Below are 27,844 nucleotides of genomic sequence, written 5' to 3' on the forward strand. Positions count from 1 at the left end.
CTTGCTTCGTGCCCTCAACCAGTATGGCGGAGCCACGGGCGCGCCGCGGGGAGGCCGTGCGAGTCGGGCGGTTCCGACGCCCGCGCTGAGCCGGGGAGGAGGGGCGGGGGACGCCCGTGCGGCCGGTGCGTCTGCCCTCAGTGAGGCGGGGCGCGCGGCGGACGCCCCCGGGCAGGGGCGGGAGTGGTGGAGGGCCGGTGGTTGGCTGTGAAAGGGGCGGTGAGCGAGGTGCTTCGGTCTCAAGGCGAGGCTTGGCCTCCCCAGCAGAGACGGGGGGAAGAGGCGGCGGCAGCGGCGGCCCTTGGGCCGGCTGGTGAGGCGATGGCGGCACCAGCCCCGGGGCCTGGCGGAGCCTCTGGTGGCGCTGGCTGTAGCGGCGGCGGCGGCGCGGTTGGCGGCTCGGGATCCGGGTCCGCGGGCGCAGGGGGCCGGCTGCCCAGCCGGGTGCTGGAGTTGGTGTTTTCCTACCTGGAGCTGTCCGAGCTGCGGAGCTGCGCCCTGGTGTGCAAGCACTGGTACCGCTGCCTGCACGGTGATGAGAACAGCGAGGTGTGGCGGAGCCTTTGCGCCCGCCGCCTGGCAGAAGAGGCTCTGCGCACGGACATCCTCTGCAACCTGCCCAGCTACAAGGCCAAGGTGAGGGAGCCCCGGGCCACGCCGCTGCCCCCAGTCCCGCTTCTCTGCGCCGCTCTCAATCTCAGTGCTTCTCATCTGAGCTCTGACTCAGACGCCTCGCCTCACCATCCCGCCTTTGCACGGCTGCAGTCTGTACCTTACTTCACGTCCCCCTCCATGAAGATCCTCTCTTCTCTTTGAAGTTCTGCTCCTTAAACCTACCCCCCTCACTTCCGTGATGCACTTTTTAAAGGACCAGATAGTTTCCAGTTACTGGTTTCCATCACTCATTCCACTTTCCACAGACTTCCCCCATAAAGACAGACCACCCCCATTGTTGTGCCATTCAATACTTTGCTATTTTTTATTAGATCATCTTAGCTGCCTTAACACCGGCTGAATTTCTAAGATCTTTGCTTTCACCCCACATTCACCTCACTCTTTTCAAGCTGTGATTTATAACTATTTTATTCTATTTTCGCCTAAGTTCTCTTTCATTCCCTCGATTATGTTTCAGACTTGTAAGTGAGTGTAGTCCTAGACATCCTGCTAACTTTCAAACTACAGGTTTGAATAGAACATCCTCTCCCCTTCCCCGTCAGCACCACTTAACCATCCTAATACTGCCTTGTTCCACTATTGGCTAACTTCCCTGCCAACTTTTTCATACTTCCACCTTGATGGTGTGCCTCTTCTATTCTGTGTGTCATCTTAAGTGCTGATTCTGGTTTTGATGCCTTTTCCCCCTAGATTCTTGTGCACATTCCTGCCTTTTTCATATACAAATAAAAATTCCAACTAACAGGTTATGGTAGGGCTGAGAAGATTCTTCAGGCAATATAAACAAAGACCTCGAGCTTGAATTCAGTTGGATGGATAACAGCTATTAAGTATAGCAGTCACCAAGAGGATATGTGAGAGAGGATGAAGTCTGTCCTAGAATGTGGTAAACATAAAAAATACATTAATAACTACAAAAAGGAGATACCCTTTTTAAAGCTAGACTGCCAAAGGGGGAGTCAGAGTAAAGTAAAATTTTTTTCCCTGTGTGAAATAGATGTAAAATTTATTCTGTAATAAAGCAGGTTTTAGTTTAATAAGATAAGGAATGTTGCAATTAAGTATGTCAACTATCAAATTAGTTTTTTTCTATTAAGTGAAATAGCACATTAATTTTTTTTAAGTTTATTTATTTTGAGAGAGAGCACGTGCACAAGTGAGTGGGAGGGGGGCAGAGAAAGAGGAAAAGAGAATCCCAAGCAGGCTCTGGGCTATCAGTGCAAAGCTGGACGTGGAGCTCGACCTCACAAAATGAAATGTGAAATGTGAAATCATGACATGAGCTGAAATCAGGAGTCAGTACTTAACCGACTGAGCCACCCAGGTGCCCCAACACATTAATTTACTAGGACAATATTTGTACATGGTGGATGCTCAGTGGATACTAGTTGTAATTTATGTAGTAGAATGCAGAACATTGCAGTTTTATCAGGCAAAGTAGGCTTTAAGACATTTTTGTAATTGGTCTGTAAAAGATACATGAATCAGGATTCATATGACAGTATGTGTTAGTGTGTTCATGTAAGTCAACATGCAAAAGAAGCAATATAGTATAAGCAAAATGTCTTGCCTTTTGCTCTTGTCTGCCAGCCACCCAGTTTGCCTTCTTGGAGGCAACCTGTGTTACCTGTATCCTTCCAGAGATATTTTAGGTTTCTTAGGTTTTTAATGCTTTATATTGTCTTTCTACCACACCCATGGTAGGTATTGGAGATTTCCACTAATCATATGTTCGTTCAGATGTTGCAGGACATAAGAAAAATGTCTTGAGGATAAAAATATTAATTCAAAAGAAGTCAGAGACCCTAGTAAGGAAGTTCTCAGTCAAGTAGAGAAGAAAAATGTATAGAAATAATTAATACATGATAGAAATTGCTCCTGTGACATATGTATATGTATATGTGTGTATATATATATATATATATATATACACACACACACACATATATATATAAAACATATACTCCCAGTATATATACACACACACACACACACACACACACACACACACACACACTAGAATTAGAATTTCAGTGAAAGGAGAGATTTACAAGTTGAGTGGAGGCTTGGAGAGGGTTTGAGGTTAGGATTATATTTGATCTGAATTTTAAAGATAGGGAGGATTTGAACATTTTACTAAGAAGAAATTCTCTGAAAAAAGTAGGACAAGAGGAAAGCAAAGGCTTTGCACAGCATATATGTTTACTTTAAAAAGGGTGATCTCCAGGCACTATGCTCACTTTTGCAGATGCAATGATGAATAAAAACAGACACAAAACTCTTAATGGATGCCTTGCTTATGGAGCTTAGAGTCTCGTGGGGGGAAATAGATATTAATCAAATACACAGTTGTAAAATTGCATCTGTGGTAGGTGCTATGAAGGAGAGAGAGGTGCACAGTGCTCTGAATGTCAGAGATGGAGGATTTGACCTAGGTATGGAGGTCAAGAAAGGCTTTCCTCTGAGGAAATAATGCATGTCCTGAGACCTGAACAATAAAGCCAAGGGGAGAGAGAAGACTTCCAGGACAGAACTTGATGATTATGAGGGACAGAGAATACATCCGTGTGGCTGAATCAGAGCAAAGGTGAGACAGGTTTGAGAGAAGATGGAAGAGGTGGAGTGAGGCCAAACTACAGGGAAGCCATTTTGGATTATAAGCAAGAGGGGGTTAGGAGTGTGGGGATTGGTGATGTGATTTTTTTTTTTTTTTTTTGCATTTTTAAGAGGTTATTTCTGACTTTGGTATGGAGAACAGATTGGAGGGGGACCTTAGAAATATGGATAGATCCGCTAGGAAGTGGGTAGTGGAGGAGATGGGGAGAAACAAGAAAGATTTAGGAAGTAAAACCTACAGGATTTGGTAATAGATTTGAAATAGGGGTGAGAAAGAGGGAGGTGTTAAGAATGACTCCTAGATATCTAGCTTACATAATATGAGAATCACCTGGGCTAGATTTAGGAAAAATAGCAGTGAGTTCAATTTTGGTAGAGTAGAATTTACAGTGTTTTTGAGACATCCGAGAGATTTCAGATAGGCAGCTGTTACAGTTTGGAGCTTAGAGGAAAGGCTAAAGATTTCTATCTTTATATAGGGTCTAGTGAGATTGAGTTGAAGTAGTGGAAAATACAATTATAAAGGTAAGCTGAAACTCATCATGGATGTCCTTGGCATGTAGCCTTCAGTGTATAGTTTGGGCTTTGTTCTACTATTATAAACCATAGAAGTTTGAACAGAGCAGTGACAGATAAGTACGGTGCTTTAGAAAAACTAGGCCATAAGATGAATTGGACAGAACGGGAGTTAGTACGTATACCAGAGGTACCTAAGACCTGAACAAGTGTGTAGAGGAGAGAAGAGGATGGCTGGGAGAGCTATTGCAGAGAACAAATCCGTATAGGACAGCTAACTGAGAGTGGGTGAGATGAGGAAGAAGAATCAGATAGGATTTCCAGGGAGCCTGGGTAACTGGGAGGAGGATGCGGACAGGTGTGGGATAGCATAAAACTGGAAAGTATTTGGAATTGCCGGTCTATTTAGGATTTGTCTTCTTTTTGAAAGTTCATATTTTTCATGTTACCAAGGAACATCAATAATTCCAGTCATACTTAGCATCTAAGTATAATATATTCTCAGATTTTCAGACCTAGATCCTAAAGTAGGTCTTAAAGGTGTTTGTTACAATGTAAAATTTAGGTTGTACATGAGACTGTGGGAAAGAAACTATGGATTGTTTTTATTTATTAGTTTGTATATTTTTTCATTTCATCTCAATTTTTCAGTATCCAAATCTAAAAGATAAGCACACTTATTATAATCACAATATCATCACACCTAAAGTGTAAAGAAATTAACAATAATTCCTTAATATAAACAATGCAGTGTTCAAATTTCCAATTGTTTTATAAATGTCAAATGTTATATTTAAAATTTTCAGTTTATTTAATCAATATCTGTATAAGGTTCTCATGGCAAACTGCTGATATATATCTCTTAAGGCTATTTTAGCCAGCAGATTCACCTACTAACTCCCATTCCTGAAACTTATCTGTTGAAAAAACCAGGTTGTTTACCCTGTAGAGTTTCCCTCAGTCTGGATTTTGCAGATTTCATTCCAATAGTGTTCCTTATCCTATTCTGTTTTAGACTCAGAGAGGTTTGCTCAATTTAGGTGAGATTAGTATTGCTATTGTTTTTGTTCTTGTTGTTTTTCAATGTATTTTCTGTTAGAATCAAAGTGGTTGGGTTGGATGCAGACTTAAATGTATGGTTCCAACTGTGGTGGAAAAGAACTTAGGAGAGCAAAATCAGGGAGATTCGGTAGTCGTGGTTAGAATAACTTCATACAAGTGGCAAGACTGATTCAGGTTTTAGAAGATACAGTTTATGTTGGAGGAGGAAAGTAGCTATGATGCTACAGATAGGGAGAACAACGTGAAGTTAGAAAGGGAAATAGGAGGAACCAGACCTGGAGAGCTTTGAAAACCAGGAAGAATAGTAGTTAGTATGGAACCATCAAAGGTTATTGAACTGAGATGAAATGTGACAAAGGTGCTGTTTTAGAAAAATAGGTCTGGAAATAATTTAGGTAGAGAGTTAATTATTGAGTGTAGGAGAGTTTTAGGGGGCAGAGGTATGGTGGTAACCAGAAAAGGGTACAGTGAAGAAAGATTAGTCCAGAGTAATAGGAAGAAGTCATAGCAGTTTGGAGAAGAGGCTGGCAACAGTGTCATTGTGACAATGAAGGATAGAGAAAAAGCAATTGATATTTGTAAGAATTAGGGAATAGGCATAGGTAATTATCAGTTAAATATTTTATAATGATTTTATAAAATATTTTATATTTTCTTGTCTTGATAATAATCTGTTGAATTTTTAAATAATATTTGGGGGACATTTTACTCACCCATTTAATCTTATGTTCTGATATTTTATGTGCTTAAAAGTGTGTTATAATAGAACAGATAGGAAAATATTTAGAATACTTCAGTATTGGGGTGCCTGGGTGTCTCAGTCGTTTAAGTGTCCGACTTCAGCTCAGGTCATGATCTCACGGTTTGTGGGTTCAAGCCCCGTCTTGGGCTCTGTGCTGACAGCTCAAAGCTTGGAGCCTGCTTCCGATTCTGCCTCCCTCTCTCTCTCTGCCCCTCCCCTGCTCCTGCTGTGTCTCTCTTTGTCTCTCAAAAATAAATAAAAGTTAAAAAAAATTTTTTTTTAAATACTTCAGTATTACAGCCTCCTGAATCAAGCAGAGTGTTTGTTTTTTAATGTCTCTGCCCTACAGTGTAATAATGAAGCAGTGAGGTACTGGCAAATAGGAACTGAACACTGGATGAAGGGGCTAGATACCAGACTTGTCTTTGGGACTCTTGCTCTAACTACCTGTTGACTTTTAGGTCTGTGCCCTCATCCCTGTGTTGCAGTAGGTCCCTTTAAAGCCCTTCCTAATGCTGAAATTCTGTGATTCTGGAGTTGGTGGCTCAGATTAACTAAAGCAGTAGATCCCAGCCTTTGGATGCTTTGGGGTCATTTGAATAAGGGATTTTCTTTTTAAAAAAAAAAAATTTTTTTTAATGTTTATTTATTTTTGAGACAGAGAGAGACAGAGCATGAACGGGGGAGGGTCAGAGAGAGGGAGACACAGAATCTGAAACAGGCTCCAGGCTCTGAGCTGTCAGTGCAGAGCCCGACGCGGGGCTCAAACTCACGGACCGTGAGATCATGACCTGAGCCGAAGTCGGCCGCTTAACCGACTGAGCCACCCAGGCGCCCCAAGGGATTTTCAAAAAACATACAAATCAAAAACTTTAAATTACTAAAGCATGAGAAATGTTTACTATTTAGACAGAGTAGCAATTTCCATACTACCCTTATTTTGGAAGCTTTACAAACTGATTAGTGAAGATCAACTAATCTGTCCTATCTATGGTAGCTGCTCGTAATGACTATCTCTTTATAAATTCTAGTGCTTGAAATTAGATGCCATCTAAAGGGTTATTTGATTTGGTAAAATGAGAGTGGTTCTGTCTCCATGTATGAGTAATAACTAGCAAGGAGGCTGAGGATCTAACATAGTTTGTGGTTATTAAAATTTTTCATAAACTTTAGAACTGCTATGACTACGTTCTCTATTAAAATATTTTGGGGAGGTAGGGGCGCCTGGGTGGCTCAGTCGGTTAAGTGGCCGACTTCGGCTTAGGTCATGATCTCGCGGTCCATGAGTTCGGGCCCCGCGTCGGGCTCTGTGCTGACAGCTCAGAGCCTGGAGCCTGTTTCAGATTCTGTGTCTCCTTCTCTCTGACCCTCCCCCGTTCATGCTCTGTCTCTCCCTGTCTCAAAAATAAATAAACGTTAAAAAAAAAATTAAAAAAAATATTTTGGGGAGGTACCTGGGTGGCTCAGTTGGCTAAGCGTCTGACTTTAGCTCAGGTAATGATCTCGTGGTATGTAGGTTTGAGCCCTATGCCAGGCTCTGTGCTGACAGCATAGAGCCTGGGGCCTGCTTTGGATTCTGTGTCTCCCTCTCTCTCTGCCCCTCCCCTGCATGCTCAAGTGCGCACGCGTTCTCCTGCTCTCTAGCAAAATAAACATTAAAAAAATTCTTTTCAGTAAAAGTATTTTTTGATGACAGTATTGCCAGCATGAAAACTGTATATCCCTTAACTTTTTGATATAAAAATACTAAATATAAACTAGAGTAGAGGAAATAGTTTAATGAACCTCCCAAACCTATCACCAAGCTTTACCAATGATTAAATACAGATAATCTAGTTTTGTGTTTACCCTACCCATTCTCTCACTCCAGCCCTGGATATTTCAGAGCAATTCTGAGATATCCTAATGTCATCCATAAACATTTCAGTATTATCTCTAAAATATATAAGGATTCTTGTGTATATCTTTTGATATTTTAAGAAGTCTATTTGGAGAAATGATACCATAGTTTAGAATTTTGATCAATAATAAAGCAGTTGGCAGTCATTTTATTTTTTATTTTCTAATGTTTATTTATTTTTGAAAGAGAGAGAGACAGAGTACGAGCAAGGGAGGGGCAGAGAGAGAGGGAGACACAGAATCCAAAGCAGGCTCCAGGCTCTGAACTGTCAGCACAGAGCCCGATGCGGGGTTCAAAACCACAGACTGCCATATGACCTGAGCTGTTGCTGGAGGCTTAACCAACTAAGCCTCCGGCCACCCAGGCACCCCAGCAGTTATTTTAAATGTTGCATGCATATTTTGTTAGTATTCCATCCTGAAACTAGCCATTTTTTGGAAATACATACTGTATTATTTAAAAATATATAACTTTATTGTCTAAAAACATGTAGCCTAAAACCATGGATACTTTTTAATGTTTAAGAAAAATCAAATTTCTATTTCTTTGGTCTGCTTTTCGTCTTTTCAGGTGCGTGCTTTCCAACATGCCTTCAGCACTAATGACTGCTCCAGGAATGTCTACATTAAGAAAAATGGTTTTACTTTACATCGAAACCCCATTGCTCAGAGTACTGATGGTGCAAGGACCAAGATTGGTTTCAGTGAGGGCCGCCATGCATGGGAAGTGTGGTGGGAAGGCCCTCTGGGCACTGTGGCAGTGATTGGAATTGCTACAAAACGAGCCCCCATGCAATGCCAAGGGTATGTGGCATTACTGGGCAGTGATGACCAGAGCTGGGGCTGGAATCTGGTGGACAATAATCTACTACATAACGGAGAAGTCAATGGCAGTTTTCCACAGTGCAACAATGCACCAAAATATCAGGTGAGAAACTAGGTATTTTCTCAGTTGTGGTCCTTTGTCAAATCATAAATCATTAATTTGTTTTAAGTTCACAAAATTTTATATAGCAGCTTTGTGTGTCTTTTTGGTAATTTAAAAGTAAATAGTGTAACTGGCCTTTCTTTGCTACTTTAATAATCTTTTAGTATTTCCGTATTTGTTTCCTAATACATATTGACCTTGAGCTATCTGTCTTTGCTCTAAATCAGGGGTTGGCAAACTTTTTTCTATATAGGGCAGGTAATAAATATTTCAAGCCTTGTGGTCCCTATGGTCTCTGTCACAACTATTCAACTCTGTTGTTGTAGTACAAAAGCAACCATAGATAATATGTAAATGAGTGTTCATAGCTGTGTTCCAGTAAAACCTTGTTTATGGGCTGCAAGCAAGATTGGTCCAATGACCATAGTTTGCCAACTCATGCAAGATTGTCCTTTTTCCTGTATCATGTCACATCCGAACCTACTTTTTTCTAGACTTCTCACTCCCAGAAATGTACCTGTGCACATGCACACACATATTCACCCTCTGCTATTCATTAATCTGTTTGTGGATTCAGAGCCTCTGCAGATGTCAGTGATTTCTATAAGACAGGCAAATTTAGGCAAACTACTGAGTTTTTTTTTTTACTCTCTTCATCTTATCTTAATGCCATACTCATTTGATTCTAGGGTCAAAATTATAGTTCCTATTTGTAAATGCCATATGATTAGCATAGAGTCAACAGAGTCTAAAACAATAATCTGATAAGAAATTGGAAATTTTAGGGGTGCCTGGGTGGCTCAGTCAGTTAAGCATCTGACTTTGGCTCAGGTTGTAATCTCGCGGTTCCTGAGTTCAAGTCCGCATCAGGCTCTATGCTGACAACTCAGAACCTGGAGCCTGCTTCAGATTCTGTGTCTCTCTTTCTCTGCCCCTCCCCTACTTGCTCTCTCTCTCTCTCTCTCTCTCTCTCTCAAAAAATGAATAAACATTAAAAAAATTTAAAAAGAAATTGGAAATTTTAAAGAATTATAGACTTAAGAATAAGAGATATTAGGAGCACCTGGGTGGCTTAGTTGGTGAGCATCTGACTTCAGCCCAGGTCATGATCTTATGATTCACGATTTCAAGCCCCACATCAGGCTCTATGCCAGAGCCTGGAGCCTGCTTTGGATGCTGTGTCTCCTCTCTCTGCCCCTCCCCTGCTCATGCTCTGTCTCTCTGTTTCTCTCTCTCTCAAAAGTAAAAAATAATAATAAAAAAGAATAAGGTTATTATTAGAGTCATTTCATAATGATAAAGGAGTTAATCAGATAGAGATATAACAATTGTAAATGTATATGCACCTGATAAAACAGCTCTAAAACACATGAGGCAAAAACTTAAAGAACTGAAAGAAGAAATAGGTAAATTAGCAAGTATAGCTGGAGATTTCAGTACTGTCTTTAAGTCTATTTTGTCTGATGTTAATATAGCAACTTCAACCTTCTTATGCTTACTATTTGCAAGGTACCTCTTTTTCCCTATTCTTTTACTTTCAGTCTGTCTTTGTTTAAAATGGGTCTCCTAGCTGGCATATAATTGGGTCTCTTAATCTAACCCAATCTGACAATCTCTGCCTTTTGATTTGAGTGTTTAATCCATTTACATTTAATGTAGTTGTTGGACTACAATTGATATTGTCCTGATCTCTCTGCCTCTGAAGTTGTGTTCTTTTTTAAAAATCTTTTTTCTCTTTGTTTTTTGGATCAGGTAATTTCTATTGCTCTATCTTCAAGTTCATAGATTCTATGGCTATTAGGCCAGGGTAGTGAATTTTGTTTATTGTATTTTTCAACTCTGGAATTTTCATTTGGCTCCTTTTTATAGTTTCCATTTTTCCATTGAGATTGTCTGTCCATTCATTAATATTAGATTTTTCTTTAATTCTTTGCACATATTTATCATAACTGCTTTTAAGTCTTTGTCCACCAAATCCAACGTGTAGACCTACTTGGAATTGGTTTCTATTGACTGCTTTTTCCCCCCAGAGTATGAGTTGTACTTTCCTGTTTCTTTTCATATCCAGTCATTTTTAAATTGAAAATTGGAAATTATAGATAATATACTAGTAATACTGGAATGTTTTGTTTTTAGGAATCACTTTGTTTTTTCTGAAATGTGTGGGTTTTATTTTAGTAGGCAGTTAACTTGCCTAGATTCTTCAAATTGTGAACTCTGTCTCCCCCATGGTATATAGCAGCTAATGTCTTTGTTGGTTTTTGTTTTGTTTTGTTTTTGCAGCGGGGGAGGTTTGGCTTCTAGCTGCTATCTTACCAGCCTGGTTTTATTGGGGTTTCCCGTGTGTCTGTGTAAGACAGTGATTATACAGTGATTTGGGCAGAGTTAATTCTTGGATTTAGGGCTCATCCGCTTTATGGTTCCATTACTTCTGGAGTTCCTCCTCTAAATTTCCAGTTGCTCTGCCATCTCCCAAGTTTTGCTCTCTGACACCTAAAGCTAGTAAGACTTTTGCTTTCTGTTCTCTGTGCTGTGTACATGCTGTATGCTCAGTCAAAGGTAAAACAGATATGCAAATTTCACCAGGAGTGGTTCTGTCATCTTAGTTTCCATCTTCTGTAAAATAGGGAGAATCCTAGGATAGATGTGAGGATTAAATGAGATAATACAAATAAACCACAAAATGAATACCCAACAAAATATTAACTTTTCATTTCTGTTTGCTGTTGTTTGTTTTGTTGGTGGCAATAGTGGTGATGATAATTAGGATGTTCGTAGGTCCATAAAATGGGGTGTTAGTTAATCTATGAGTTGGGCAAAGAGAAGAAAAAAGTAAATGTTTGTAGTTGTCTGTGACAGGAAATACAATGAAGGAAAGTAACAACAGCAGGAGTTATCATAATTGGGAAGTATTAAATTCTGACTTTTGATTGCTAATGTTAGGACTTTCTGCCTCCAAGTATGTAAATAAAACAACCTTTTATAGATGCAAATTATAAAAGTAAAATATCCTTCTGTCCTTGTTTGTCTGCACTTTTCCATGTAGGAAAATAACTGGATGTATTGTGCTTCTGCTTTAGTTTGCTGTTTTTATAACAAACAGGTGTTTCAGAGCAGTGGCCCATAAAATGACTAATAAGCCTATTCTGCATCTTTAGAACCTATGGTCAGATTTGGCTCTTCATGATTATATAAGTTCCACACTGTTTGAAGAACTGTTTTGTAAACTTTAAAGGTTATATGAGTGTTTTTATTATGGTAATTTTTATTGTGATAAAACATACAACTTTATTATTTTAACCATTTGTAAGTATACAGTGCAGTGGCATTAATACATTCACAATATGTTTATCCATCACCACTATCTATACCTAAGACTTTTTCATCATCCGCAGCACAAACTCTATGCTCATTAAGCAATAACTTCTCATCTCTCCTTTCCTCCATCCTCTGGTAACCTCTATTCTATTTTCTGACTCTACGATTTGAATATTGTAGGTGCTTTATATAAGTAGAATCATGCAAATATATATTTTTGTGTCTGGCTTATTTCACATAACATAACATTTTCAAGGATCATCTGTGTTATAGCATATATCAAAATTGCATTTCTTTTTATGGCTGAATAATATTCCGTTGTATATACATATTGTAATAATTTGAAAAGGTTTAGATAGACATTTTTGGTAAAATATACCAAGTTACAGATTTTAGTGGTAAACTTCTAAGAAAAGCCTTTAAACAAAGAGTAAATAAAATCTGGGAACTGTTCAGTAGGAACATTTAAATTTTTGGTATTAAATGCAGATCCCATCTTAAAAAAAAAAAAAAAACTATTGGGCACCTGGATGGGTCAGTCAGTTAAGCGTTGGACTCTTGATTTTGGCTCAGGTCATGATCTTGTGGTCATGAGACTGAGCCCCACCTAGGGCTCCCGGCTGGGCATGGATCCTGCTTAAGATTTTTCTTTCTCCCTCCCCCTCTGCCCCTCCCCAGCTCACTCACTTGCATGCACACGCGCACTCTCACTCTCTCTAAAAAGAAAAAAAAGAAAAAGAAATTGGGGCACATGGGTGGCTCAGTCAGTTGAGTGTCCAACTTCGGCTTAGGTCATAATCTCGCGGGTCACGAGTTTGAGCCCCTTGTTAGACTATATATTCTTAATATTTTAACTTATTGATTTGTATCTTATTTTTTCTAGCTATGCCCTTGGTGAGTTTTCTTCTAACCTTCTTTTGGTGTCTATTTTCAGATAGGAGAAAGAATTCGAGTCATTTTGGACATGGAAGATAAGACTTTAGCTTTTGAACGTGGATATGAGTTCCTGGGGGTTGCCTTTAGAGGACTTCCAAAGGCCTGCTTATATCCAGCAGTTTCTGCTGTATATGGCAACACAGAAGTGACTTTGGTTTACCTTGGAAAACCTTTGGATGGATGACAGTGGCTTTCTTGGGATGAAAAACTGAATGGAGAAGATACCTGCTTGTGGAAAGTAGAATCATGAAGTGACAGTGTCATACATGCATGCCCAAGAAACATCCTGAAAAACACATGAAATTGTTAACTGGAGAAGCAACTCTACAGCAGAGATTATCTTAGTGTTTCCTCTTTCTACTGGGCCAGAAAAATCCTCAGGGTTGCAGTTGGTTGAGTGGGCAGTTGACATATGCATGTTGCAACAGATTTTGTCTCTAAGTTAGCAATGTGTTATTTCCAACTTTTAAGGTGAGATTTTAGAGATGCTATAAAAGGGATAAGATAAGGAAATAGCAAGATTTTTAAGTAGTGTGTTTGTGAAGAAAGACTGATCCTGTTTTACAACTGCCTGTTTTTTCTCCAGACCCTTTTTTCCAGCCAGCTTGACTATTAGAAAAGTATGAAACTGGTTGGGTTTTATTTAATATTTTTAATATATTGAGAAGCATGGTCTGCCTGGACTGCACTTCTCTAACAGTGAGATGTAAAATTGTGCAGCTATTTTAAAAGTTGTATATATAATAAGTGTGTAAAAAAACCTGTAAAAACAAAAACAGGACAAAGGGGTTGCTTTGTTCTAGTTCAATTTCTTAAAAACCACTACATGGTACAAAATTAGAATAACATTTAGGGAAAATTAGGTAACTACAAAGAAGAGGATTAAGAGGAGATGTGCTGTATTGGCTCATTTTTAAATTAATTTGGTTTACAGTTTCCATAACTATTACAGTCTGGTTATTTTTATTTTATGATCAAAATTATTGTAAAGATCCCTCAGTCTCTTGAGTTTAAGATTGAGGGAAGGCAAATCTATTTCTAATCATACATGTATCAGTAGTAATAAGAATAATGTGCATCTTATAGTATCTGGTTTTATTTTTTGGCCTTCTGAGAAAGTATCTCATAACAACACAGAACATTGCCATTTGCTCTTACAGGCCTCAAATATGAAAGCTGTTAGTCACAGACCTAACGAAGAGAATTAATGGTCCTTTTATTTTGTAATTTCATAATGCTATAGATATTATAATTTTTTTTTAATTTTATATTGTTTACATCATGGCAACAAATCTAAGCCTCAGACTCTTCATTGGGGTTATCAAGAAAATGTTTACTTACCCACCTGAAACAGTGCCAGCCTGAACCCAGGTTAAGAATGTTCTTAATCTCATCATAGATAATTGCCCCCATGGGACTTGAAATAAAATACCTTGTGCTGAAAACTTCAGGTTGGCAATATTTTGAAGGTTTCATTGTAGAAGAGCTTGACATTAGTTTTTGACTAATAAATCTGATTTCACTAATATTCTTGAGTTAATCTAACATACATGAGCAGAGATTTTCTTTTGTTAGAAACAAACATCCTTCCGTATGAAAGTATAAATGTATGGTTTCAGATGCATCTTTGTGATAAGAATTGACTACGGCAGATGAAATCTTTGCCTTTTAGGTTATTGCTGTGCGTAATTTTGTTTTAAATCTAATCAAATTAGAGATACCAAGCAGCTGGCTGGGGTTCTTGCGTTGCTCCTTGAGAGTTAAGCTTATCAGTACTCTCATGAAGCAGGGGATTTCAGTCATGAACAAAGATTTATTTTTGCCACCTGACAGGTTTACAAATATTTATTGTGTATTTGGTATGTTGCTTAAAGGTGAAATCCGTTAAAAGTCCTTTTCAATATCCATGTCAAGAAGAAACCTCCTGAAAAACCATATTTAATAGTACAGAGTAAGACTATATGTTAAATGTATTAGAGAATATAGCTGCTACAGAAATTGATTTTTCTTGGTGTAGAACAACTCAATTTAATTGGCAAAGTTTAAAATTTAAAGAAAACTGGTTCAGGATGAAGATTGATAAATGATAAAACAATAAAGTCCCTTATGTGCTTGGTCTTTTTTCAGGATATGATATAGCCAATTCCAAGAGAGTTTGCAAGAGTTTTGTTTATAAATTCTGTTTTGTCTTATTAGTAAACATTCATTTGTAACAAAGTTTTGAAGGTGCTGAATGGAAAACAGAAACATGGGGTTATTGCACATTGAACCTAGAATCAAATAATTGCCTAAATATTTAACAAAAAGCCATCCTTATCTCAAAACTGAAATTCTCTAATATGCTATTTGCAATTTTATAGAATGGAGGTTCATATTTAGAATGAGCATCAGGGGAATGAAGAACCTTCATTTGTAACTTGGTAAAGTATTTTATTACTGGAGACCAATAGCTGTACAGAGAATATTAAACCAAACTATTACAATGTTCAAGGAAAAGGAATCTCTTTTTCATTGGTGCTGAGAGAGCATTCAGGTAGAAGATGTTGCACCTGAAAGTTGAGTGTCAGTCATCTAAACCAGTGGTTCTCAAACTTAGCTGTACTTTGGAGTCATCTACATTTTGAAAAATCTTGATGCTTTTAGGGTCTCATACCCTAAAATTCTGATGTTGTTCTGATGTTGGACATGGTCATAAGGATTTTTTTAAGCTTCCTAGGTGATTTCAATATGCTGCTAAGGTTGAGTTTTAAATTCACCTTAAGTTTTCTCATCTGCAAAATTAAAAAAAAAAAAAAAAATTCCCTGCTCCCTTCACTACCTCACAAGTATATTGAGGGTAAAGGAGAAAATAATGGGAAAGTACTTGTGTGATGGATAAAAAGTGCTATTGAAAGGCAAAGTAGTATTTGTTGTATTTCAACTGAAACTATGATCAGGAAAGAAAAATATGTAATTGAATTTACTTTGTTGACTTGGGAAACCGGGAGCGTTCTCTTTGGTTCTTAACTTTAGTGAAGCATGCAGATGTGCAAACACTCAATACTATTACTCTTATTCATACTGTGGTCTTCTGTCATACTTGAGATAGGCTGTTTTAATTATCTGGTTCTACATAGGAAAGAAACATTAAGGCTTAAATTCTGTAATGGCCAATGGCTCACAATTCATTAAAACTTTTCATACAAGGAGTTCTGTGGTTAATATATGTAATCATTTCATAGTTGTCATTTTTTTTTCATTATCTGACTTGATTATTAAGCCATTTATTTCATCTCCTTCATTCTTACTCATGTAAATTTAGGTATAGATTTTATAAAGCACATAGAGCAAGTAGGTTTTGCCCAGTTGACTAAAGTCATGTCTAAATGATTAGGCATCATCTGCCTTTTAGATATGATTTAACTTGGGAAAGAGAGTTACAAAAATAACAGCCCAAAACCATACAGTAGGTATTATAATTAACTTATAATTTAAGTCCCCAAACTGCTGTTTATATAAACTATAATATTAATATTTTTTGATCTTTAAAAAAAAATGAACAGTTTTGAAGAGATAGAAATGTAAAGATTACTTTCTGGAAATCAAGACCATCTCAATTAGGACCACTCTGAAGTCTTTCTGGAAGGAACAGTCCATACCCAATCCAAATACTATCCTCATAAAGCATTCCTAATTTCTCTAGCTGAATGTAATCTCTCCTTCCTTCAAATTTCCCTATTTTTATATTTATCTATACTTAACTCATGCTATATTACTTTATACCTTGTATAAATTTATTTGTATTTATTATTTGTTGGTGTCTTATCTCCTCTAAACATCTTAGGACAGGATCTCTGATGGACTCATCTTTATGCCCACATCATCTAAGCCCAATAGGCAGGTGCTCACACATTTCCTGAAGGAACAGAGAAAGAATTATGTAGGGACACTAAAGCTGCTCTGAAGTTACAGACTATATTAACAAAAGATAGATGAGAAAGAAATTCTGTATCCTATTTTAAGTGAAGCACGAAGGAAAGGGACGTAAATCTGAGGTTAATAAGGAAGAAATAATGACTGTGAATGCATTTTAGCCATTCCCCTTTATGCTTAAATATTGATAAACTGATTTTTAGTTTCGGGTGTAAATTTCATATTTGTTTAGAATTAAAATTAGAATTCTGTATTTTAATTTTTTTGAAATTCTGTCGTTTTGCTTTAGTTTCTTAATAAAAAGTTAAAACAAACATTAACCACCTGTGATTGCTTACATTTAGAACAACTTATATATATATATTGGTCGGAAAGGAAAACTGAGGTAGCTTAATAGCCAAATGTGATGGAATTTATGTATAAGTTGCATGTCTTTTAATAATGGAATCCATATTTCCCATGTTTAGCATGGAAGGCGAACAGGAAATAGTAATTCACGAGGAACCTGTTCCCCCATTACATCTACCCCAGCTAACAGTTGTTTGATAATGTTTGCCAAGAGTTACAAGAGGCAAGCATGGCTGAACTAATTGCTCCTGTGATCCAAAAGCTTAAAAGAGAATTTAGTTGATCATGTTGCCAAAAGTTGCTTGATGTATTTGTTCAAATTTTACAAAGGGTTTTAATTTCCTAAGAAGAAAGGTAGGTGTAAAATTTCTGGATCTTTTGTTTAGGGAGAGCTTTACTAATCTGTTGTCCTAATTTCTTTTCTTGGATCCTCCCCCGAACCATTTGCTTTTTATTTAATGTATTCATTAAAATATTATTGAGGGCAAATTCTATCCTCTTCAGTATATGGTTCATTAAAAGAAATAGCCTCTCAGAATTTAAAATTGTTGTCAATCAGCTTGTGTATATAGGACTTCATGATAAGTGACTTAGGAAGTAATCGTTTAGGGAGTTTTCTTTAGGTTACCCTGTTGACAGTCCTTAATTTCTGTTTCTTTTTAGACAAGAAAACAAGAGTTCAGGGAAATCAAGTCCTGTCTGTTGTATGATATTTAGCAAGTCATAGTATTTCTGCTACCTTTTCTCCTCTATAAATAAATGGGTGGGGGGGTGAAATTGAGTATTGGGGATAGGTTTTGTGGTCCTGTCTCCCTTGAAACCAGCTCCTTGCAGTAATTTATTAAAATGCTAATATCCAAAGTTAGGTTAATTAAAGGCATATTGTAGTGGAAATAGCCAGATATCTTTGTTTATTTTAGTGTAGCTAACCTGTTGACATTTTCCAACCAGTGTTTAAAAGGTCTTTCAAAAATAAATAAATAGGGGCTCCTGGGTGGCTCAGTCGGTTAAGCGTCCGACTTCAGCTCAGGTCACGATCTCGTGGTCTGTGAGTTCTAGCACCGCGTCGGGCTCTGGGCTGATGGCTCAGAGCCTGGAGCCTGCTTCCGATTCTGTGTCTCCCTCTCTCTCTGCCCCTCCCCCGTTCATGCTCTGTCTCTCTCTGTCTCAAAAATAAATAAACATTAAAAAAAAATTTTTTTTTAATAAATAAATAAATAAAAGGCCTTTCAGAGGCACTTAGGTGGCTCAGTCGGTTAAGCATCTGACTCTTGATTTCAGCTCACGTCATGGTCTCATGGTTCATGAGTTCAAACCCCGCATTGGACCTTGGGATTCTGTCTCTCTTTCTCTCTCTGCCCTTTCCACACACAGTCTCTCTCTCCCTCTCAAAATAAATAAACTTAAAAAAGAAAAAACTGAGTCTTAGAAGATGAATACGAGTTAGGTTAGATCCACTATTGTAGGTGCACGGAGTAGCATGTATGTGATACAGAGGCATAAGTGGATCCAGTATGTATGGAAACTGTGCACACTGGAAGAGTAGTGGGAGAGGATATGGAGCCAGGGGTTTGGGGCCAGACCATAATTGCCATGCTAAGGAGTTTGGGTTTCATCCTATTTTTCATGGGGAAGCCATTCAGAGGCTTTCGAGCAGAGGCATGGCATGATCTGTGCGCTTTAACAATTACTCTTGCTGCAAAAGGCAGTGATAGAAAAATGGCAGATGAATTAGGAAGTCTAGGCAGGAAGTGACTGTAAAGATGTAGAGGAAAGATGTATTTAAGAGACATTCAGGAAGATAAATGGAGACCATTTGTGGGTAGAGGATGAGGCACTTTTTTGGTGCGGATGTTTGGGACAATCATGGTACTCTATTAGGATAAGGAATTGAAAAGGAGGAATAGATTGGAGCAGGAGGTGATGCATTCAGTCTTGAACATGTTGAATCTGAGGTAGAAATACACAAAAAGCAGTTAAAACTACTGTCTGGATTAGGGAGAGAGCCAACAGGCTGCTGAATAGGGAGTGAGAGGTGCTGGCACGTTGCTTTCCTCACTGGTTCTGCCAGCCTTGCTGGGCCCCACAACCCCGTGGGCAGAGTGAGGGGCGGGGATGCCTGGAGTACCTGAAAAGACAACTACCTGCCCCTCTGCCATGGTGGGTTGTTTTTTGTTTTAGCTCTTGTGTGCCCTACTCCTGTAACAATCCCAGCACTTCAAATGTTTTAATGCCTCTTTTTAAATTTTTAAATTTCCTATCATTTTGGTTTTCAAGCAAGAACACTGGAGTCATAGGTTCTAGGTCCTAAGCAGATTTCTTCCCTTACTAGGGCCGTTTCTTTATCTGAGGTTGACCCAGCTTGATGGTTTTCATTTTGGGATGCCCACTAGAATCACCTGGGGCTCTTTTAATTTTTTAAACAGCTTGAGTGTAACTGGCATACAATAAGTTATACACATTAAACTGTGCAATTTGGTAAGTTTTGATATCTGTATACATCCATCACAGTCAGGAGACTATACATCTGGAAAGTTTTTAAAAGGTAAGATGCCCAGGCAGATTAAATTAGCATGGGGGATGGACTCAGGCATCAGGGTCACGGTTTTTTTGTTTTTTTGTGTTTTATTTGTTTTTATTTTTTTTAAAGTTCCCAGATAATTCTTGTTCAAACTAGGGGATCACCATCCAGGACTGACTTTTGAGGAGCCTGAGAGTAGAAGCAAAATCTCTTGTTTTATGACCAGGAAAAGCAGAAAACAAAACAAAAACAAACAAACAAAAAAGCAACTGGCCATACACTAAGAACAAGTCAATGTCAGAGCCAGAGCTAGTACTGAAGGCATCTAATATGTCTTCTATTGGTCCTTCTATGACCCTTAGTGAGCTAGATGTATGTAGTCATTTAAAAGAGGTCAGTGTCCTTATCAGGATTCTTTCAGGGACGGTGGATTTGGTATCCTTCCTGAATAAGGGTAGCAATGAAATTTCAGTGTTAAACCAAAGCTGAGAAGCTGTACCTGTGGTTTGTCACATCTTAGAATCAAACTTTTTACCGCTCTAAAAAAATAGAGATCTAATCATTCAAAATTGCAGCAGGAAAAAAATAATAAAACCTTGTGTTATGGGTTGGATTGTGGCTCCCCAAAATTCATATGTTGAAGTCCTAATCCCCAGTACCTCAAAGTATGACCTTATTTGGAAATAGAGTAATTGCTTGTAATTAGTTGAGGTCATACGAGAGTAGGGTGGACCTCTAAACCAATGTGATTGGTGTCCTTATGAAAAGTGGATATTTGGTTTTTAAAACTTTTTGTTAATGTGTATTTATTCTTTGAGAAAGAAAATGCAAGCAGGGAGGGGCAGAGAGAGGGAGACACAGAATCTGAAGCAGGCTCCAGGCTCTGAGCTGTCAGCATCGAGCCCCATGCAGGCTTCCAACTTATGAACCACAAGATCATGACCTGAGTGGAAGTTGGATGCTTAACTGACTGAGCCACTGAGGCACCCCCTTTTGTTTTGTTTTGTTTTGTTTTTTAAGAGAGAGAGAGCACGAGACGGGGAAAGGGGCAGAGGGAGAGAGAGAGGGTGGGGGGGGGTAGAGAGAGAGAGAGAGAGAGAGAGAGAGAATCTTAAGCAGGCTCCATAGCTCAGTGCAGAGCCCAACATGGGGCTCAATTCCACAAACCTGGGATCATGATCTGAGCTGAAATCAAGAGTCGGATGCTCAACTGACTGAGCCACCCAGGCACCCCATAAAGTGGATATTTGGATACAGACATGCACACAGGGAGAACACCATGTAATGATGAAAGCAGAGATTGGTATAATGAAGCAGAAGCCAAGGAACGCCAAAGATTGTGAGCAAACCCCCAGATGCTAGGAAAGTGGCAAGGAACAGATTCCTCCCTCGCGGCTCTCAGAAGGAACCCACTCTGTCCACACTTTGGTCTCAGGCTTCTAGCCTCCAGAACAGTGAGATGATACATTTTTGCTGTGTAAGCCACCCAGTGTGTGGTATTTTGCCCCAGGAAACGAATACACCTGGTAAGTTTTCTCTCCACCAATTCTGCTATTGCTCTCTGGAGACAACTTCAATGCTTTGTTTGGTGATTTGTTGGAATAAGGGCCAGGAACAATTTGAGGGGTGTGACAGATTTGTTGGAAGGTTTTTTGCCAGGTTGCATTGGTAACCTAGGATTTGTAAAATACATAGGATAGGGATTAAAAGCATCCTGAAGTCAACACTGCCTGGATTCGAACCCAGTTCTACCACTTATTAGTTCTGTTACTTTGGGGAGGATATTTGATTTTTCCGTGCCTCAGTTCCCTTTTCTGTAAAATGGGTGGAATAGTACTACCTCCTTTAAAGGATGTTGTGAGGATGAAATGAAAGGCACATTGAGCTGCTTAGAATAGTACCAGAAACCTAGTAAGTATTCAATACATTTCTTCTTCTTATTATTATTCAACTGTTCTATAATAGGTAAATGTCATTAAGAACCAAGAGAAAAGCAATTATTTCTTGTAGGGTGTGTATGTGTGTGTGTGAGAGAGAGAGAGAGAGAGAGAGAGAGAAACAACTTTTAACTCATTTGGTCCTAAAATTGGGAATAGGAAACACTTTTAAAATATTTGAAGCAACAGAAACTTGAGGTAGTTTAAGCAAAATGAGTTAATTCTAGAGATACAGGGGTATCTCACAGAGGGCAATGACAAGAATGGACTTTATGAGAGACTCGGACAAGACAATGGAAATTCATTGGGAGTCTGGAGTATCACCTCTTCCTTGTCCCTGAGACAGCTCTTCATTCTTTTCCTGAACGTTCTCTTCTACACAGTCCACACTGTGGAAAACAGTTGCCAATACCTCTCCTCCTTTCAAGAGATCAAGCCAGGACAAGATTGGACTCTTAGTCTTAATACTGACAGAGATTCCACTTCCCATGCTAGTCCCTCAGCTGCGGTCATGGGGTGGGGAGGAGGTTCACACAGCACCTAGGTAGCTGCTAGAATCCCAGTTCTGAGACCCTAAGGCTGGCAGAGGTAAGGGTGGTCAGTGGGAGGCAGTCTCAGGGAAGAGAGGCTGGGTACTCCACACACACTCACAAACGTGCTTTTATTTCAAAGTTTGGCCACGTAAAGAATAGCATTCTTAGGGATGCCAAGAGCAAAAAGGACAAAGGGGCTGAGAGGGAGGGAGAGGACCCGCTTCTTGCTGCCAGACTCAGCTCTGAGAAGCCACAGACTGGGCAGCAGGGGCTGCGTCTTAGCAGGAACGGGTCTGTTGAGTCAAGGGCGAGAATAAAAAGCTCAAGTCTTTTGGCTCTTTCAAAAAGAAACTGTTTCTTGCTTCAAGCTGCTGTTCCCTGCTTTAAGAGTGAGAGTAAAGGCGTGTGAGGTTGGAAGTTCAAAGGAAAGCCAGTTCGGTGGTTTGCTCTTTGTTTGGCTGATCTTGGGTCATTAGCAGGCCGCTGCTCATTTTGAGTATTAAAAATGAGGGTAATTGCATCGTTAATAAGTTGCTCCCTCTCTTATGGACATTATGCTTACATACTTCACTGGATTCCTTTCCGAAGAACCCAGAGACTAACTTTAGTTGTTTTAGGGGTTGTGTAGTAAATCGAGGGTCACAGTCTGGAGGGGAGTTTGGTGGTGCAGTGAACTGAAGAAATGTTTTAGGGAAAGGACAGTGTCTTAGATAGGGCTATGATATCAAAATATCATGAACAGTGTAGCTTATGAATGACAGAAGTTTCTTTCTCACAGTTCTGGAGACTCGAAGTCTGAGATCAGGGCACCAGCACGATAGGTTTCTGGTGAGAGCCTCTCTTCAGATTGCAGACTTCAGACTTGTATCCTCCCACGCGGCAGAGAGCAGGGAGAGGAGGCAAGCTCTCTCCTGACTCTTTGAAAGGCACTAATCACATCGTGAAGGCCCCACCCTTGTGTGACATTATCTAATCCTAATCACCTCCCAAAGGCCCCACCTCCTAATACCATCATATGGGGAGGAGCTGTAACATGTTGAGGTTACAACACGTGAATTTTGGTGGAAAACATTCAGTCCAAAAAAGACAGCAATGGGATTATATCCAAGCCCTCTAATGCTACAACCAAGTGAAATACTGACACTTCTCATCCAGTGGAACTTAGATCTACAGGTTTTGAGGTAGAAAAGGAGCTCTTGTAGGAAGATGGAGTCAGGCATCTGCCCAGAGGGGTTCAAGAAGATGTCCCGCACCCTCAGGACTCTCCTCCCTGCCCAAACCTGGATGTGTTCCTTGATTGCATGACCTATTGTGGCCTGGCATCCTTTGGGACCCCATGAGGAGTTCAAGGCTCTTCCCTGCAGGGGCCCCTCTCCTGAGGAAGCACAGGATATGGTAAGTGATAACAGCACCACAAGGCCCTGCTCTGTGTGCATCTCTTGTTAAGTGCTTCATCAGAAGTAGCTGGTGGAGAATTATGATTGAGGTTTTCTTATCTCTTTTTCCATCAGATCATGACTAACAGTAAGAATAAAATTTAAGAGTCTCTAGTGTAGATAATTAATAAAGAGCCCACCCCCCTCACTTGGATTGTTCATTTATCTCCCCCCCATCTGTTGAGCACCTCTTGCATAGCACATACAGTGCTGTGTTAGAACTAGGACCCTGCACTCGGGTCCTCAGAGATGTGCTTAATATTTCTGAGCACCTACTATGTGCTTAACTTACATTATCTCATGTATTTATCACAATGTCTTGATGGCTTTTATTTATTTTTTAATGTTTATTCATTTTTGAAAGACAGAGAGAGACAGAACACAAGCAGGGGTGGGGCAGAGAGGGGGACACAGAATCGGAAGCAGGCCCCAGGCTCTGAGCAGTCAGCACAGAGCCCAACGTGGGGCTCGAACTCACAAACCACAAGATCGTGACCTGAGCGGAAGTTGGATGGTTTTCATTTTTTACAAGAGAGAAAATGATGTGCTCAGCGGGTAAGTGACCCGCTAATGTCACACGGCTTTAAGTTTCAGAAACTGGATTTGAACCCAGATCTCTGACTCAAAAGCATGGTCCCTATCCATTCAAGGGGGAAGCAGACATTTCAGCAGATAACAAGGTGAGTGCTCTTAAAGAGGCAGACATGAGCAGTGGCAGTGGCTGGCTGCCTGGAGAGACTGGAGACACTGGCAGATGATTTATTCTTCAGGACTGGGAGGCCTATGGGAACAACACCTATTCCGTTCCCTGAAGGCACATTCAGGGTCTGGACTAGCTCCTCTCTGTTTCCCTCCTCACCTCTGTGACCTAGTCCCTCTTAGTCTGCCTATTAATTATAATCAGCAATAACTACATAATCCCTGGCCTATGTCTGGCTTGCCAGATAAAATACAGGATGCCCAATGAAATCCGAGTTTCAGATAAATGAATAATTTTTTACTTTAAGTATGCCCCCAAAGTTGCACGAGATAACAATTATGCTAAACAATTATTCAGTGCTTATCTGAAATTCAAATTTCACTGGGTGCCCTGTATTTTTATTTGCTAAATCTGGTGACTCTAAAAGCCATCTAGAGGCCTCTTATCTCATCCTGACTGTCAGCAGCCTTGTTAACCCTTGACTTTTCTGCACGTTGCATCCTGATAGCAGCCTGGCTGGGCTCCTGGTTCCCATCTAAGCACTCTTCATCTGTTGCCATACATGTCCCAGCATGACAGCTGGGTCTACTGCTGCGGCAGAGGAAAGTTTTCATCATATTTTCTTGCTTTGCTTCCTCGAAGAGCACCTCGTTGGCACCACCAGTCAGGCTGGCACCACAGGCTGAGCCTGAAGGTAGAAATCGGCAGAAGTTCATCTCAAAGGAAATGGCCCAAGAGGACAAAGTGTTGAAACAGCAGAATTTTGTGGCTTAAACTCAAAACATGGCCGGTTGTAAACATCCGTCACTTTGCACGTTGGAAAGAAACAGATGTTTTTAGTTACTTGATTCTTTCCTCACTTAGAGTTCTTGGCTTCTCTCCTCTCCCCTGTCCAGATACTTATTAAGGACCTACCATGGGCACCACATTATCAGGCAGGCAGAGAGACAAGTAAAACTTTGCCCTTAGGGATCTCATGGCCCTGAAAGGAAGCCAAGACCTGTCTAAACACCTGTAACATGTGTTAGAAAATAAGGCCCAAGGAAAATGCAGAGAAAATGCTGTGGGACTTCAGAGAAAGAAGAGGGCATTTTGGGGGAAGGGAGGGGTTCAATCCAGGCAGCCTCAAGGAGGAAGTGTCATTTGAGCAAAGGATATTTATCTTTTGTTTTCTTTTTTCTTTTGTTTTAAAGTAGGCTCCACACCCAGCATGGACACCAACATGGTGCTTAAACTCACAACCCTGAGGTCAAGACCTGAGCTGAGATACAGAGTTGGCCACTTAACCCACTGAGCCACTCAGACGCCCTGCAAAGGACATTTACCAAAGGATAAATAGTGTTTAAACATCTCTGAATTTGCTAAATATCAAATTGTTGAACACTGGCTCATTAATAGTAACTTATCAATTTGTCAAATGATGAGCTCACTAAAACCTCGTTTCTTTTAAGTATTTGTAGAATCTATAGCAATTTGGTTTTTTTCACCAAGGCTTCCAAATAATGAATTTAGTCTTTTTTTTTTTTTTTTTAAATCTCAGGCCATGTTCACATCAAAAATATTATACAGTTGATTTCTCTCTTCCATCCAATCTAAACGCCATCCTGCTACCTCCCTGGATTTGTGTGACTGCACGGACTTCATTCTCATTGGTAGCCCCTGCTACTGACACATGCTGGAAACTTTCTCTATCCTGTGACTATTCCTTTGTAATTGTGGTATCTTTGAAATAAACACAAGTAAAGAGAATAACGATAAACTTGTGCCCGCTGTTCAGAGGTAACAAATCTTAACATTGTCTCATATTTGCTCCAGGTCATTTTTTCCCCAGAAACAAAAACTACAGATACAATTGAAGCCCCTATGGGCCCTTGCCTGTGATTTGATTCCTTTCCTTTCCCTTCCTCTCCAGAATCTGACAGTTCTCATTCCCATGTTTGTTCTTATTCTTTTCTACATATGCATGATTCCATAAAGAACGTTTATTGTTTTGCATCTTTACAAACTATACGTATATAATACTGTTTATATCCTTCTATAACATTATATCCTTGTGATTTATCCATTCTTAAACATAGAACTGTTAATTTATTGTAAGTTACTGAATAGTATTCCATTTTACAAATATACTACAATATATTTATTCTTCTGTTGATGACCATTTAGGTTATTTCTCACTTTGTATTATTTAAAATATTTTCTTTGTTAATGTTTATTTATTTTTGAGAGAGAGAGACAGAGCACAAGCAGGGGCAGGCAGAGAGAGAGGGAGACACAGAGTCCAAAGCAGTCTCCAGGCTCTGAGCTGTCAGCACATAGTGCAATGCAGGGCTCGAACCCACAAGCAGAATATATTTCTAGAAATGGCACTCTTGGGTTATAGGTTATGTTCAGCTTCACCTTTGTTAGATATTGCCTAACTGTTTATCAAATATTTGAAGCGATTACTCTCACGAGCAATATTTCTGTTTATCAAGCCAGGGGCAAGGGCAACTCCCACAGATAATACCCAATAAAAGCATGTGCCAACTTGCAGGTATAAGGGGATATATATAGTACCCCAAATTCTGACCATTTCATTGGCAAGTGCACTCAGGCCAGGCACAGCTGGATACACCATGTACTATTGCCTCACATGTTTATAAAGGAGTATGGAGGAAATCAGGATCATCTGACCAAGCTGGCTGTGTGATTAAGGGGTCAGCCTTCCTGGCATAAGAAATGTGTTAGAAACAGGGGCGCCTGGGTGGTTCAGTCAGTTAAGTGTCCGACTTTGGCTCAGGTCATGATCTCGTGGTTTGTGAGTTCGAGCCTTGCATCGGGCTCTGTGCTGACAGCTCAGAGCCTGGAGCCTGCTTCTGATCCTGTGTTTCCCTCTCTCTCTGCCCCTCCCATGCTCATGCTCTGTCTCCCTCTGTCTCTCAATAATGAATAAACTTAAAAAAATTTTTTTTTTAAAAGAAAAGAAATGTATTAGAAACAGCCCAAATAATTCAGAGAATTTATAGGCCAGAGGCTTTGCAGCCCACCGCAAAGAGCCAGCTTATTGCTAGGCTGTCTGAGAGAGGCTCACAATGGTTATCCAGTTGAAAACCTGGTTTATCTCTCTGCATTATGCCTCAGCCCTGGGAACTTGTTAAATAGAGGCCTTCCAACCCAAGGTGTTTACTAGTTGATAACATTGTGATGTGTTTGCATCATGGGCTGTGAGAGGTATTTTTATAAAAAGGTATTTTGAAGGTTTGTCCTTTCTGTAATACAAAGGGAGAGTGTTTAAACATTTTTCAACATAGGTCTTCAATGTATCTAGAACTTACTTGTATTAGGAAGAAAGTAGAAGTTTCATTATTTAAAACAGTGAGATTAACTTTTTATCCTGTTTATTGAATGATTTATGCTTTGCTTTATCGACTTGCAATGCCTTCTCTGTCGCTTACCAATTTTCCATATATGCATGGGTCAGTTTCTGGACGCCTCGTTCTATTCTTCTGGTCTATTTATCTACACATAGGCTAACACCATCTATTCTTAGTTATTCTTACTTTATAAATCAGTCCTACAATCATTTTTGAAATAGCAACTCCCTCAAACTTGTAATTAAAAAAAACTGTTTTGATTAGGGGTAACTGGCTGGCTTAGTCAGTAGAGCTTGTTGTGAGATCAAGCTCCATATTGGTTGTGGAGATTACTTAAAAATAAAATCTTTAAAAAAATGTTTTGATTATTCTTTTTTAATTTTTTATTTATTTTTTATTTTTTTTAACG

The 27,844-nt window shown here is 39.5% G+C and overlaps 1 protein-coding gene across 1 annotated transcript; it reads left to right on the plus strand.

The window, feature by feature from the left end:
• The first annotated feature begins 7 nt into the window (after window positions 1–7).
• On the plus strand, window positions 8–16,798 carry FBXO45 (F-box protein 45). Its single transcript, XM_060639633.3, has 3 exons — window positions 8–636; window positions 8,082–8,438; window positions 12,691–16,798. Exons 1-3 carry the CDS (start codon window positions 322–324, stop codon window positions 12,874–12,876), a joined length of 858 nt encoding a protein of 285 aa, XP_060495616.1. The 5' UTR covers window positions 8–321; the 3' UTR covers window positions 12,877–16,798.
• Window positions 16,799–27,844: the final 11,046 nt, after the last annotated feature.

The sequence above is a fragment of the Panthera onca genome, chromosome C2, assembly GCF_046562875.1.
Source record: "Panthera onca isolate mPanOnc1 chromosome C2, mPanOnc1 haplotype 2, whole genome shotgun sequence".
Taxonomy (NCBI): domain Eukaryota; kingdom Metazoa; phylum Chordata; class Mammalia; order Carnivora; family Felidae; genus Panthera; species Panthera onca.

Bases quoted from the DNA above. Each gene is read 5' to 3' on its own strand.
- FBXO45 (XM_060639633.3), top strand. From the start codon at position 322: ATGGCGGCACCAGCCCCGGGGCCTGGCGGAGCCTCTGGTGGCGCTGGC. The intron at 637-8,081 runs GTGAGGGAGCCC...TCGTCTTTTCAG, and splicing joins TGCCCAGCTACAAGGCCAAG to GTGCGTGCTTTCCAACATGC. The intron at 8,439-12,690 runs GTGAGAAACTAG...GTCTATTTTCAG, and splicing joins ACAATGCACCAAAATATCAG to ATAGGAGAAAGAATTCGAGT.